The sequence below is a fragment of the Sardina pilchardus genome, chromosome 14, assembly GCF_963854185.1.
Source record: "Sardina pilchardus chromosome 14, fSarPil1.1, whole genome shotgun sequence".
Lineage (NCBI taxonomy): Eukaryota > Metazoa > Chordata > Actinopteri > Clupeiformes > Clupeidae > Sardina > Sardina pilchardus.
This window is the reverse complement of record NC_085007.1, coordinates 15,565,032-15,579,784: the sequence shown is the minus strand read 5'-3', so window position 1 is coordinate 15,579,784 and position 14,753 is coordinate 15,565,032. Positions and strand designations below refer to the sequence as shown.

General features: G+C 43.2%; 2 protein-coding genes across 2 annotated transcripts; one reads left to right on the top strand and one right to left on the bottom strand.

Annotated features, from left to right (window-relative positions):
* Positions 1–1,970: 1,970 nt before the first annotated feature.
* On the top strand, positions 1,971–8,137 carry rnf224 (ring finger protein 224). The gene is made up of 3 exons (XM_062554911.1): positions 1,971–2,036; positions 5,782–6,000; positions 6,879–8,137. Exons 2-3 carry the CDS (start codon positions 5,788–5,790, stop codon positions 7,197–7,199), a joined length of 534 nt encoding a protein of 177 aa, XP_062410895.1. The 5' UTR covers positions 1,971–2,036; positions 5,782–5,787; the 3' UTR covers positions 7,200–8,137.
* A 206-nt stretch (positions 8,138–8,343) lies between these two features.
* prpf4 (pre-mRNA splicing tri-snRNP complex factor PRPF4) lies at positions 8,344–14,731 on the bottom strand. The gene is made up of 14 exons (XM_062553969.1): positions 14,608–14,731; positions 13,885–14,091; positions 13,526–13,712; positions 13,329–13,416; positions 13,150–13,229; positions 12,679–12,772; positions 12,395–12,489; positions 12,178–12,236; positions 11,663–11,786; positions 11,349–11,438; positions 11,081–11,203; positions 10,321–10,428; positions 9,989–10,107; positions 8,344–9,091 (listed from the first exon to the last, which is right to left on the bottom strand). The coding sequence occupies exons 2-14, from the start codon at positions 14,045–14,047 to the stop codon at positions 8,898–8,900; spliced, it is 1,524 nt and encodes a 507-aa protein (XP_062409953.1). The 5' UTR covers positions 14,048–14,091; positions 14,608–14,731; the 3' UTR covers positions 8,344–8,897.
* Positions 14,732–14,753: the final 22 nt, after the last annotated feature.

Genomic DNA, 14,753 nt, shown 5'->3' with positions numbered 1-14,753 from the left:
ACCTCCAGGTAACAGGGTGAGAGGTGAGAGGGTCACGTCAGCCTCTGGTCATGCCTAGAGCCCTGGAACACTGTTTATTGAACACTCAAGTGCTGGGTGTGGACTTTTGGCCCTCGCATGCATCACACCACCGAGAAGGAGCAGGTCTATCACTGGGAGGGAGATGAAATATGAGACAACACCGCATTGTTCAGAAGAGCTTTTTGCCAACAATAGCCTTAATCTCCACGATAAAGGAAAGCATTCTGAAGGCAGGGCTCTACAGAGAGTTTTCAGATACTGGAAAGCCAGACTTGGAAAGCTTTCAATCGGTCTTACTGGAACATTGTGCCACTCTATTGTTGAAGTGTAATTTTAGATGTATCATGCACATATGAATATGCTGTGTTTACAGTGGAATCATCCCTGCTGTATTGTCAAGGGTATCTTTGATGTGTGCTGCCATCCTGTGGCTTTAAGGATCAACTGCAGCATTATGCTGCTCAACATCACAGCAAATTTTGGGAGAAAAAAACATAGGGAACAGGATGTGCAACTGAAAGTATGCATCCATAAGAAGATGTCATTTGTAATATGCTTTTTACACAGAAAAGTGTAACATAATATGCTATTCATCGGATTTGAAGCAAGACCTCTATGCTGAGTTTGTGTCCAAGGTAACCAGTTTGCGTCCGAGGGACTACAGGAGCTAGATTAGCATCATCAGTGACACTAACAGTCTAATGCCTCCCACTGACCATCCTTGTCCTCACTGATTGACATCAAACATGATATCCATAGAAACCCCCAATTTGACCTGCTGTGGTATGGACCTGGTGCTGGGCTCCAGGGGTCTGGACTAAACCAGCTCAACAGTAGGAGGGGGAGGATGAACGCTTGTTCTCCCGGCCAGGTTGGCTAGCTCATGCTGATGACAGGCGGGTTATGGGTGAAAGAGATCAGATTGCAGTGTGTCCTTTGTTGCCTGTTTGTAAGGCGATCGGCCCACAGCACTCGCAATACTCCCAACAGGGATGGAAGAGCCGCTCTCCCCTTTCACCCTTTCAGACAGCCAGGGCGACCACACACACACAGAGACGCACAAAGACACACAGACACACAGACACACACTCACACACACAGACACACACAGACACACACACACATACACACACACACACACACACACACACACACGCACACACTACTAAGTATGTGAGTACTGTGAGTGTGCCTGTCTGTCTGTGTGAGTGTACAGTATGTTTGTGTACACCTATGTGTGTGTGTGTGTGTGTGAGAGAGAGAGAGAGAGAGAGAGAGAGAGAGTGTGTGTGTTCTGCACTCATTCACCCCGTTCTCAGCCGCCTCCATCCTTATCGTTCAATTCTTACATCAGTAAGTGCTTTCTGTTGCGAGACAAGTCTACATCCTTTGTAAACAGTGCATGCGCTGCTTCTCACACGCCAAGTCCGTTCCATCACGAGACGAGTCCACGCCTGCTGTGTAAAGTGTGTGTGCGGGTTGTGGAGACGCATGGGAGCGAGCAGGTCTTAAATATTAAAGAGGCCCTGGGAAGTGAGGCACCGTGCTGGCTCATACTGTTTGCCCTCCACTTGAAAGGAGCTGTGGTAACGGAGTAGGCAAACAAAGGCTAGACCTGTACTACAGGACATATCAGGGACAGCCCTCTCAATATCTGTGTGGGCGTATGTGTGCATGTGTGTGTGTGTGTGTGTGTGTGTGTGTGTGTGTGTGTGTGTTACCTGTCTGTCTGCCTGCCTGTGTCCGTGTGTGAGAATATCTGTGTGTGTATGTGCTTAGTTACCCTACATTCTACACACACACACACAGACCATATACACACGGACAGACAGACACATACACACACACACACACACACACACACACACACCTGTTTGACTGTAGCGTGGAAACAAACAGGAGCCTCCCAGGACCAGAGCGAGTGTGGTTTGAGATGAAGTCTGCGGTGGGAAATCCTCACAAGGATCAGCACTGGGACACCAGCTTGCAGTAGCTTGGGAGACTGAGCCACACAGGTGAGACGACAAAATCTATACCACCTGTTAGACATGCCAATTTATATGCCAGTTTCATTTAATGATGTGATTTTGGCTATCCAACCCACGCAACTGTTAAATTACTTGAAAAATATTTTGTATCTATACATAACTGTCATTTGCAGTGTTTGTCTTACTGAGGTGGTCCTCTTGGCCTCGGAGAGCCTTTATGTCGGGTAGTGCCATGGTCTTGGAAAACAAATTGTGCATTGTCTCAGTCTATAATGATCTTGTATTAGGTTACTTGACCAGTTTCCATTTTGTTTGGTCATGTTTCTCATGCATTTGATCCTGTATAGTTCCTCTATGTAAATTATTCATCATGTTTCGGGCTGATTGACCTGAGCCGTCACTGGTTCAAAGTGAAGAAATAATGAGGTTTCTGGCAATCTCTAAACTCCCCCAAAAATGTAAACAATATCGGCTTGTATCAACTGTATCTTCACTGAAGATTCAACTGTATCTTCACTGGGATATCACTTACAGTTGATCTATCTGTCTGTCTGCAATTGAAAATGTTTCTTTTGAAGGTTGAGATGACGTGCCATTACAGAACAAATTGCATTAATCTAAACAATTGAACAAATAACACTTGCTACTTGCTGAATGCATAATTCCACTTACCACTTGATTGCAAGGGCCATGTAGAATCCTCACATTAATTTGTAATGGAACAAACCTAAACATATCTATAATTTCCACTGGTTGAGTTCAGACCGACCAAATGTTGTCTTGTGGTCCAGACAGGACATCATCAAATAGCAGTTTGGCTAGATGTTTTATCAGTAATAGCTTTGCTCTTGTTGGTGTATGCAAGACAAGTCTGTTGCTGTCTGGTTAAATCTTTTTGGCACAATACTCCTTACTCTCTCTTGACGCTGATGCTTGACTCTGATACGGCTTTAACTTTTGTGTAAATCGTCTGACCGTTATAATATACACTGTATTTGCATAAAGGAACTTCATTGGAACAGTACTTTGGTCATTACCACAGACATGAAGTTGTAAATTGTAAATTGATTGAAACAACTAAAAGTATACTAAAATAACTCAAATGAAGGAAACTCAAATCATGAACCTTTTTCTCTACGCTGCTGAACTTATTCAACTATTATATATAGCCATTAAACAACTAACTAATGTCACAGACAGACAAATCATTCTAATCAGCCTTGGGATTCACTGTTAATTGTGTTCCAGCATCTGCAGAGAATGGGAGCATATTGATACACTTGGCAGACAAACCTGAATCATTTCTCAATACTTTGTAGATTCATTTTTGAACCAGAGTATTGTATTGGACATCAAGTATACGGTATGGTTTCCAAGGAAGCACTGGATTTGTGCAGTCCTTTCCTTAGTAAAAAAAATCAGATTGAATGATGCTTGCAAAACTGAATTCTCCTCAGTGACTTAAACAAAATGCACTAGAAAGAGAGATAATGAGAGAGACGGAGAGAGAGAGAGAGAGAGAGAGAGAGAGAGAGAGAGAGAGAGAGAGAGAGAGAGAGAGAGAGGTAAAGGCTAAACTAATGCAGCTTTTTGCAACACCAGTTTTAGGTCCCTGTTATATACTGTACAGGCCTAACCTTCGACAACCTTCGCCAAGAACAAACTCAGATGACAAGCTATACTGTGTTTACAGGGACAGCGCATAGAAAGCAAGATTTCTAAACTTAATATGAATAAAAGCATATTGCCTAGATATTTTGATGCCAAGTCTGGATTGTTTACAGGTGAAGTGGGTTCACTAAAAGACACTGATGTTTCACTGTAAGGTTAGGTTAGGCTTATATATTGACTGCTCAAACAATTAGTTTAGATATAGATTAAAGTGAGAACATTACCTACTCATAGGCTACATTATGACAGTGACAGGCAATCAGTTCCCCAGATGTCAGAGGATAATTACTTTGATAAAGTAGCCTAAAAGGTCATACATTGGATGATTGACTGAAATACAAATACAATGCACAAAATACATTGTACTGGATATTAACAGGAAAGTAGCCTACTTTTATACTTTTACGATTATAGCCTTTATTGGCATTTTAAACATGTTTAGCTTTGAACCGATCACAAAAATTAGATGTCTCCTGTAGATAGATACTGTAGATAGATAAATAGATAGATAGATAGATAGATAGATACTTTATTGATCCCCAAGGGAAAATTCAAGAAATGTATTGCCAAGAGGAAACTCTGCCAAAAGTGATCTATTTTCAAGCATCTTGCATCTTTGTTTCAATGTCTCACTATATGGCTCTGGGTTTACTTGTCCTCTGAGTTTGTCCTTAATGACAGATGTTAGGGACCTGAAACCTGAAACCTGAAAGTAGAAAACCCTTCTATTCAAATTCAGTGATGCTGTGATTGTGCTATGATGCATTGTCCAGTTCATGAATGATCCACTGGAAATAATTGAGTTACAGAACAGACAGGAACAGAGAGGCGTGTGGGGCAGCCATACTTATGCTGTACACCATGATGAATAATCATTTCCTGTTCCCTGTTACCAGCAAGTCATCTCAATGTGATTACACACACCACTAGATTTTGCTATATTTTCCCTATGTCTCAGTATTTGTCAGTGGTTATCTACCGAGTTACCCTGCATGTGGCATATCTTTATCACACTATATGGTTTGGGGGAAGTATGTGTTGCAAAGGTTTTTTCAGTGTCTTTCCCTCTTCATTGCTACCATATTCCTGATATCAAAATGCTCTCTGTGTATTCCAGACCATAATGAAACAACAATTTAGAAACATACGCAAATCAGAAATGAAGACATGAGCCTGTATTGGGTGTATACCAGGGGTTCTCAATGTTTTTGGTTCCAAGGACCCCTTTTAGGGGATAACATTTTCCGAGGACCCCCTTATAACCGTAACAGTTAACCAATCGTATTCTCTGAAGTTGTGGCTGGGTCCACTATCCCAAGTTAATGTGGGTAGGACCAAATAGACACAATTTGCTTGTTTTATGGGTGAAAAGAGTATCATCTTTTTAAAATGTTAACTTTATAATTTCAAGCAAATTATTTAGCGGACCCCTTGCCTATGGGTCACGGACCCCAAGGGGTCCCCGGACCCCACTTTGAGAACCACTGGTGTATACTATATAAGCTTAAGTGAAAAAGGCAGAAAGGCATTCCTCTTTCTAACCCAACCCCTTTTAGTATAATTCTCAGAATTTCATCATTATGGTCTTCGGGCTATCCATTCTATGTGTCTTCTCTAAATAAACTGAAGTGTATACACAATCCTAACTATGGAAAACCAACAAAGTGACTTCTTAGACTGAGCAATCTAACTAAGCCAATCACCAACCTATCTGAAGCAGTAAGCCAATTTTGTGACAGAAAACAAGTTAATGAGGGAACATTGGGCAGAGCCAGAGGGGGTGTATAAGGAGGGGAAGAGGTCATTGCACATATCCCATGCACAGGACAGGATGACCTGGAAGAGTATGCCATGCTACAGTAGAACCTGATGAAGACCTATGTAGGGAAACATTGTCTGAGCCAAGTATGACCAAAGACAATAAGACCAAACTAAAACAGCAGAGAGTAAATTGTACTCTTTTTGACCCTTTTTTCTTGGGAAAGTTTTTTCTGAGTGTACACAGGGCCATATTTGGATTGGACTGGACAGATATTGGAGAAGGGGTCATATACAGCAAATGTGCAACATCCGACGGCTAAACCGTTTCTTGAAATGACAGGGTGAGATGTCTGAGGAAGACGCACCAGTCCCGGAGGCTCCAGTAGAGGGTGGTGTGGAGCCGGCAGTTTTGACTCCCTCCAGAGACAGCCGCAAGTTGGACTGCATCATCTGCTACAGCGCCTACAACCTGACCGACCGGCTGCCCCGCAAGCTGTACTGTGGGCACACCTTCTGCCAAGCGTGCCTGCGACGCCTGGACACCATTATCAATGAGCAGGTGGCACACGCACACACACACACACACACACTCTCTCTCTCTCTCTCACACACACACACACACACACACACACACACACACACACACACACACACACACACACACACACACACACACACACACACACACACACACACACACACACACACACACACACACAGTGAGTCCAATATAATAATTTGAAAGTTTGCATGTAAACATTAAATAGCAATTTTCCTCTTTACAGCTGAGTTTAAAAGTGTATTTTTTTTGGAAAGTTATCATTAAAAAAAACAAAAAACATTGTTATCTGCTAGGGATTAACTTTTGTGTAAATATCCATCGTGTGAGCGTTTGCCTTTAATCATGGGCTGTCTGGGTAGGGAGAGGCCCCCATTCATCTTTGTAGATACCAGCAGAGTTGGTCTTTGATGTCTTGGGACTGGACAGTAGAAGCTTTATCCTGGCAGTCCTAAAACTTTTAAACAACTTAGTCCTGTTGACCCAGAACCACTGGGGTCAAGACACTCAAGAACAAATTTAGGATTTTCTGCCCGATCACAAAGTTTAGTCATCCATCAGATGACAGATTGCATTCATCTGCATAGATAGATAGTTCATAGATAGAGCTCTTTACCTACACTTTATCTAAAGTGACGCAGGCTATTTTTTCTAATCAGTACATCAAATCTATGCAGAGACTGACATCACACAACAATGTAACACACGAGTCACACATTATCTTAACACCTTCTCCAAACACAGGGTAGATGCAGCTGCATCTTTATGTTTTCTTCTATTGGATTAAACCCATGGGAGCCTTGATGTTGATGGAATTAGCACACATTTACACACGACTGACCTTTCCCCATGTCTGCCGTCTCCTGTGTCTGACTCAGATGTGGATCCCCTGCCCCCAGTGCAGGCAGAACACCCCTCTGCCACGTGGGGGCGCCAGCGGGCTCGACCTGGACCTGGCCGCCTTCCTGGGCGTGAAGGCCGAGGCGGACGGTGCGCGGGGCGGAGGCGTGGGGGCCTGGCACGGCGGGCCCGGTGGCCTTGGCCACCACCTGGAGCCCAAGCCGTCCTTCAGCAAGCAGCCGTCGCCGCCCATCATGGAGCAGCCGCCGTCGGCCTGGGTGCAGGGGGCGCTGGCCGAGCCGCGCTTCCAGCGGAGCCCGTGCTGCCGCCACTGCGTGCTCTGCTGCTGGTGTTGCTGAGCGATCCCGCCGCCGCCGCCGCCGCCGCCGCCAAAGGAAAGGGACGAGCACATGGCTTGGCGGAGACTGTAGGCTGCATGTGTGAAGGCACCACACAGGGAACTGACCGTTCCCAGGGAGGACCTAAGAAAAGCAACTAAAGCCAGACTGACACACTACGAAAGATTTAAAGTCCAGATTCTGAAATTAGGTTGCATCACACATACAAGGAGAATCTACACTGCTGTACTTGTGCTACAAGACTCAAAAACAATGGGGCTGGCGACTTAGTGAACAATCCTCTAATTTTCACAGGCATCCGGGCAGGTCTTTGCCACTGCCACCAGAAACGTTTCTGCATTGCTGAATTTGAGCCGCTGTCCGTCATAGCTCTCTAACACGCCTATGAATCTACTGTTTAGTTTTATAAATGTGTTTTTGAGGAGACAACGTTCATCTAACTACAGACCACAGATGAAGTACTTCACTGGCCCATCAAGTGTGCGGAACTCAGGTTCCCCCTGGAACTGGGAGTCCCAAGTACGGTCCTGCATCGGTCGTCCTCAGGACAGTGCAGCTCCATAGACGGAGACTGCATAGGACGATGACCAACTGGTGGTATTGCTATAGAACAAACAAAAGCCACTACAGGGGACTCTACTGAATTACTGAGCAGGAAGCAAGGAGTTAATGTCAAGCAGGATTGAGGACAAAGATGTCTGTGAGCTCGAAACTTCGATGTGCTTGAGTGTGAAATTGATGAGCTTCACGATGATCAGCTGATGGACTTTCATGGTGTTTGCACTTTCTCCTGCCTGCTCTTGGCGCGCTGTACTTACATGGATGACATTCAAAGTTTAATGCTCTCTGCTTCCTACAATTCTGGGACACTACCATCCTTCTCGGGACTGCTGCTAAGCAAAGGTCCTCACAAAGGAGACACGTCCTCACAACGCCAGTAATAGAGAGATGTGCATTTTTACCTCTTCTGTTTACATCTCAGAGATCTGAAGAGAATGAGCGTGAGGACTTGTATCTCTAATCTAGAGGACTCTTAATTTAGAAACAAAATTAGGTTGTCTAAATTTCCTGTTGTCTCAGCTGAATACAGTACTCACAGTTTGTATTTGTATTTCTTTCACTCACCAATTAATGCTGAAATAATGACAAAGACCTCTAACATTGTTTTTGTTTTTTTAATAAAAACAAAAGAATTGAAAAAGGAGGCATCTGACATGCTTTGCACTAAAAAAAAAAATCAGGTCTTGCATGTCTTTTTTTTGTCTTTCTAAAAAATTTACAAACGTGAGGCAATAATCCACTCAAATTCTCCATATACTCAATTTTCATTCATAAAACCCACAAACATAGGATTTTTTACAGTGTGATTTGCCAGATGGGCAACTGGTTGTCAGCAAGAGAATGTTTGAATCTCGCTCTGAGGTGATCACAAAAAAAACGGTAAAATTAGACCACACAGATTTGGGAAATATGGTCAGCTCATATCCGGATTGTTACCATGGAATCTTACAGGCAAATAGTCTTAACAAGATGATAATAAAGACTGGTTTTACTATGTAAAAACCCAGTGGTCTTTGGGTCACGCTCCTTTCTCTCTCACACACACTCTCACACGAACACGCACGCACGCACGCACGCACGCACTCACACACACTTTCCCAAGTGCACACACAAATACATAGTCCCTCGAACCCTTTGTTACTCGGACATCCAGAGTTTGAAGGTACGGTCGTAGGAGCAGGTTGCTATGAACTGGCCATCTGGAGACAGATCCACACCCATCACCTTGCCCTCGTGACCCGCCAAGGTCTTTAGCGGAGACCAGCCAGGGTGGGTCCACACCTTCGCCATGTTGTCGTACGCGCCAGTCAACAGGTAGTGACCGTCAGTGGCTGAGAGACAAAGAGGGAACAGAGTTTGATAACGTTCCAACTGAACAGGGTGTAAATTCACCAAGGCAGGCCAAACTATAGCACAAACAGAGTCAAAGTATTGGCACTCCACACTTAGTGTGAATGAAATATTCACCCAATTTGAACCCACTAGTTCTATTCAAAGCATCTTAGTTTCAACGCTCTTAACTTCTCAGTCCACACATTTACTCCAAGTTCTATGAATGCAACTCTCAAAGGGATATTCCGCCATTTTTGGAAAAAAGCTCATTTTCCACCTCCCATCGAGCAAAACAAGCGATATGTAAATTTTTCCCGTTCATACAGCCAACTGGAACTACACTCTCATCTGGTGTAATAATCAAGGCAAGTTGCAAACGTACCATGGGCGCAGTGATATCACGCACTACTGCTTGTTGTCTATGGGGACTATTTTCAGATGCTGCGTGATATCACTGCGCCCATGGTACGTTTGCAACTTGCCTTGATTATTACGCCAGATGAGAGTGTAGTTCCATGTCAAATCAGCCTAGAAAAACGGCAGGTTTCATTTTCAGTAGGTCTTATTGCACTTTCTAAGTTGAGAAGAGACACGTTTTAAATGGGAAAATTACCGGAAATCTTAGTCACTTTAAAACATGATGCTAGCAGGCGAGATGCTACTGGTCTAATCCGATTCAATGATCTATGCTAGGCTGAAGCTAAAAGTTGTATCGCCAGACTCACAGAATGGCTGGATGAACGGGAAAGGTAAATATCAATTGTTTTGCTCGAGGGGAGGTGGAAAATGAGCTTATTTCCAAAAATAATCCCTTTAAATCGTCCTTCAACGCTCAGGCTGTTGTAAAAATGATTAATTGCCTGTCTGATCGAGAGGAAGAAAAGCAGGAGACTCACGTTGGAATTTGACTGAAGACACAAGGTTCTGATGGGAAGGGATGGTGTAAATACACTTCCTGTGACGCAGGTCCCACACCTTACAGGTGTTATCCCCACTTCCTGTTGCAACGTTAAAGCTGCAGAGAGAAAAAAAATCAGCATTTCAGCAGCTGCAGTAACATACAGTACCAATCTTAAAATGTTCCTGCAGATTTCATTCAAAAGTTCCTTACAAAGTAAAGATGACTGAAAAGGCTTATATTTCAAAGTCAGCAGCTTTGCTCTAACGATGCAATACAATACATATGGCATTTTGACGATGTCACCAATGTCCTGTTGTGTCAACTCACCCATTGGGAGAAAAGTTGATACTGTAGATCTCCTTCAAATGACCTTCCAGGAACATGACACAGCGACCAGTCCGCAGGTCCCAAATACGACCAAACGCATCCAAACCACTGCAGAGTGAGAGAGAGGGAGAGAGAGAGAGAGAGAGAGAGAGAGAGAGAGAGAGAGAGAGCAAAATGTTCAACTGAAAGTGGATGTGAACTAAAAGTGCTTTAAGTTTGGTATTGGCTACATTAGCGGACTTTCTATTGCACACCAACTGATACCAGAGAGGCTTCTTCATGTTTGAGACCACAACAATATGTAGTATGCATGCACACAACATTAAGGTCAAGGGTCACATACATGAGTTGACTCATGTGAATGGTTCTTTGTTCAACAGAGTCTGCTGTTAAAATAACCATGACTTGCTTAAATTAAATTGCAGAGCCATTCAAATATTATTAAGCCAAGGAGGGGCGGAATAAGTCTAAAGGTTGTCAAGTTGTCGTGACTCAGACACACTGACGACTTGTCCTGTAAAGACTTGAAGGAGAAATTAATACTGCCTTTTAATCAGACAATTTTTCACATCTATATGTAGGAAAGACTCCAGTTCTGTTATCTAATGACCGAGAGAGACCGTTCATCTCATATGAATTCATGATAACTGAGATTGATGGGGGTCTTATCAGTTGACACCACATTGTTTTCTGAGTGCTAAAAACTGAGCCACAGAGTAGAGTATATGAGGTACATCAGGGGTCAATCTAAGGTCCTTACCCAGTCCCTGCCAAAGAACCATCGGGGTGGAAGTGCAGGTCATGGACACCCTTGCTGTGGCCCTCCTGGTGAAGAATTTCTTCTTGTGCATCCAAGTCCCACAGCCGCCAGGAGTTATCATAACTGGGATGGTTGAGGAAAGGATGGGTGTTGAATGAATTGGAATTAGCAATTAGGAATTTAGAAAGCACAAGAAAATATGTTTGTAGCGGTTTGAGTTTGATGCAATTTTTGTTTGGTGGAACACAACTGCAATGATTGTACTCACCAGGTGGTACCCAGGAAACGCCCGGATGGATGCCAGGCTACTCGTGCCACCCTAACGGAGTGGCCTTCTATGTCAGCAACGGGCTCGTCACTGTTGAAAGGTGATTAGATTAGATTTGCTAGGATTAATTGATCCTAGTAGCAAAGTATTTGTTACTTAATTAATTCACACAAGGCCTTGTAAACATTTACTCTGTCATTAATTTAGCCTGTTGCCAGAAAGGAAACCATTATGCCTTGGATGACATGTCTTTGTTTGTCTTTGTCAGCAATTCATGTATTAAACCAAATGTAGTGCCAGCACAAGATTCCGACCTGTCCAGACTCCACAATTTGACTGATCCATCCGCGGCACAGGAGGCCATGTTGATGTCCGACTCCTCCAAGGATATCGTGGCCTTTGGGTGGAAACAGATTGCCCCCACGTTGGTGTCATGACCTGAAAAAGGGTTGTCAATATTTGTGATTAATGATTACAAAGGGAACAGCTCAACACAACTCAATCTCCATATACCGTAATGAGACATCAGTCAATTAGGCCATGGAGTCTTCTGCTGATAATAACATTTAAATATATCCATTCGATAACAAACTTGTTTGTGAAACTGCTGTCGTACACATCAATCAGTTGTGCTGTAACTTACAATACTGCTGCTGATAGCAGTCATTATTCAGGCTATTGATACTGTATCATGACTAAATTTTTGACAGTATTGAATAATAACATGTCATGCAAGCAATGAATGGTACTGCACATCACCACACAGCAGTCGGACATAGCAATGTCCCCATAGCCCAACAACTAGGACACAAAGAGCTTGTGCACTTACCCCTTAGTGTGCGAACCAAGCTGCAGTCTGGGATATTCCAGAGTTTACATAAGCCACTCCTGCAGTCACAGAGGACCAATGAATTGATACATTGGTAAAAGAAAGTACATTCTGTTTACATACACCATACATAGGTATGCATCAGGATACGCTACTATTTGACAACATACATACATCCATACGATTTCAAAACAAACTCTATCTAACGAATACATACCATGAGGCTGTTACAAGTAGTTTAGAGTTGGGACTGAACTGACAGTATGAAATAGGTCTGTCATCTCCAATCTGACTGCAGAAGTTATTTAGATTCTAGAGAGTGAGAAAAAGAGAGACAATCAAGATGCAGATACTGAATGAAGTGGCTGGATGGTTATACTACTTTTTACATCATACAGATTTTTAAAGGCACTTTTAAATTTGTTTCACTGTTTTGTGCTCTCATTCTGACTGATATTAAATTAATGTCTTTGGTGAACCCTAGGAACTGTGGCTGCATACCCTGAGATTTTTGTGGAGCTCCTGTTGCTTGACTGTGCGTGTGGACTCTGGGATTTCCTTATGAGCTCTGGCCTCTTCCAGCCGTTTCATTGCCCTGAACAAGAGGAAAAAACACACACACACACACACACACACGCAGACACGCAGAGACACGCACAGACACGCGCGCACGCACACACACGCACACACACGACACCAGAGGAATATTTTTTAAAAATGTACAAAATAATCTTATTTAGGCTGCGTAACAAACTGTAACATGTTAAAACATCCTGGGACACGCACGCAGGATACGTTCTACTACTACTGTTCACAGACCACAAATATGTTTGCTGCTCCATGGTATTGTGTATTGGAGGGATCATGCCTTATGATTCCTGCCTTATCTTGATGAACTCTGAACAAAATACTCTCACACAACACAACCTTTCCCTGTAAAAATATTTGAATGTGATGACAGGGGATGCTTACCTGGGCAGAGAGTAATGGGCGATCCACAGTCGAGCGTCTTTCAGAGTAGTAGGGCCCTCGTGATACCACGTCTGCTGACACTAAAAGACGTATACATTACGTATACATTACAGTTTCAGCATAACATACAGAAAAAAAGGTACATTGTTCAGGAAAGCAAGGGTCAGTCAGATGATCACCTCTTCCTGGGTCCGTTTGGCTTTTTCCTCATCCTTCTTGGACTTCTTCAGTACATCAGGCCCCACCACAGACAGGACGTTTCTTAATCTGAATCAGATAACCAAGACTTTCAGTTCTAATCTGTTTCAGTTTTTATCATAAAATTAATGTAATTAAACTCCTTGTGAGGTAGTATGACAATTAAATACTAATTTACCTCTCTCTTCTATCTGCTGGCCCCTCCCCGAAGAGTGTGATTGGCTCGCCGAGAGCTCGTAAGCAAGCTTTGACCTCTGCATCATCAGTGGATACAGTGATCTGTCTCGCTCTCTTACGCCTCTCAAACTCAGCCAGCACCTCTGACTGTCTCTCGCTCACACGCTCCTCCATGTCCATCACCTCACCTAGCAGAAAGTGTGCACATTAAACTTCTTGTGAGATACCTGCTTTTCCAGGGTCCATGAAATTACAGGTAAATTAGTATGCCCAGTTATGCAAAAGTTTTCATTTGTCTTTAGCCCTTCAATGCAATCATGCTTCATTCACAAAATTGAGATTCATTCGCGTTCTACTGACCACTGGAGATGTTGATGTTGCCAGCGTCGATTCCAGCTTTGACCCCATCTTTCCCTGACCCACCGGCACCTTCCCTGCCCAACCGTTCTCGCTCCTTCTCCTCTAGACTCCCATAGAAGATGCGGGACCTCTTCACCATGGGTGCGTCTTCGTCGTCCGACATCTTTATAAGTGGTCTTGTCAAAGGTATATAGACAGATCTGGAGCCTGTTGAACCAGGGTTAACGTTTAATTGGATTACACTTCTGGACATAAAATTATTTCCCTGTGAAACCTCTTGTCAAGGTCCCAGTGCTCTGCGAAACGGAATTAAAGTTAAACGCTCAAAGTTATGACAACGCACAGAAACACACACGACACAACCCAAAAACAGTAACGTTATGATAAGTGTTATTCCACCGTAACGTTTAGACAATGTCAATGTCTCCACCTTCTGTTGTTAAATTATGTGAGAGTTGATATAGCCTACTGAATTGACTTTTACTAAAATATAATATCTCCTTTGAACACAAGTTTGGACAGTATCACCAGTCAGGCAGGACAGTAGCAGCTAAACTTCCGACCATGCATTACCCAACAGCTACCTTTAGCATTTAGACAAAATTATGATATGATATACAGCGCCATGATGTGTTTGCAAACGATAGAAACTACATAAAAGGCAGTGCTGAACATGAAATAAAACTGCTGTATAGCAAAATGTTTATGCCTATTCACAATTACCTTTTTCAATGAAGAAACAACGAAACAGCCGCGTTTTGCTGGTCGCACACAATATACGTAAGCGCTGAGCTCTTTCAAAGACGGATGATGATTTTTCCCAAAGTCATGTCATCAGGATTCATAGCGACATCTGGTGCATAGGAGGC

What these genes read in the sequence shown, in the direction of transcription:
- rnf224 (XM_062554911.1), top strand. Translation starts at nt 5,788, where the DNA reads ATGTCTGAGGAAGACGCACCAGTCCCGGAGGCTCCAGTAGAGGGTGGT. An exon ending in ACACCATTATCAATGAGCAG is followed by an intron (nt 6,001 to 6,878) that starts GTGGCACACGCA and finishes TGTCTGACTCAG; the next exon opens with ATGTGGATCCCCTGCCCCCA.
- prpf4 (XM_062553969.1), bottom strand. Translation starts at nt 14,047, where the DNA reads ATGTCGGACGACGAAGACGCACCCATGGTGAAGAGGTCCCGCATCTTC. An exon ending in CGTTTCCTGGGTACCACCTG is followed by an intron (nt 11,204 to 11,348) that starts GTGAGTACAATC and finishes CAACCATCCCAG; the next exon opens with TTATGATAACTCCTGGCGGC. An exon ending in GTCTTCAGTCAAATTCCAAC is followed by an intron (nt 9,092 to 9,988) that starts GTGAGTCTCCTG and finishes TTTGTCTCTCAG; the next exon opens with CCACTGACGGTCACTACCTG.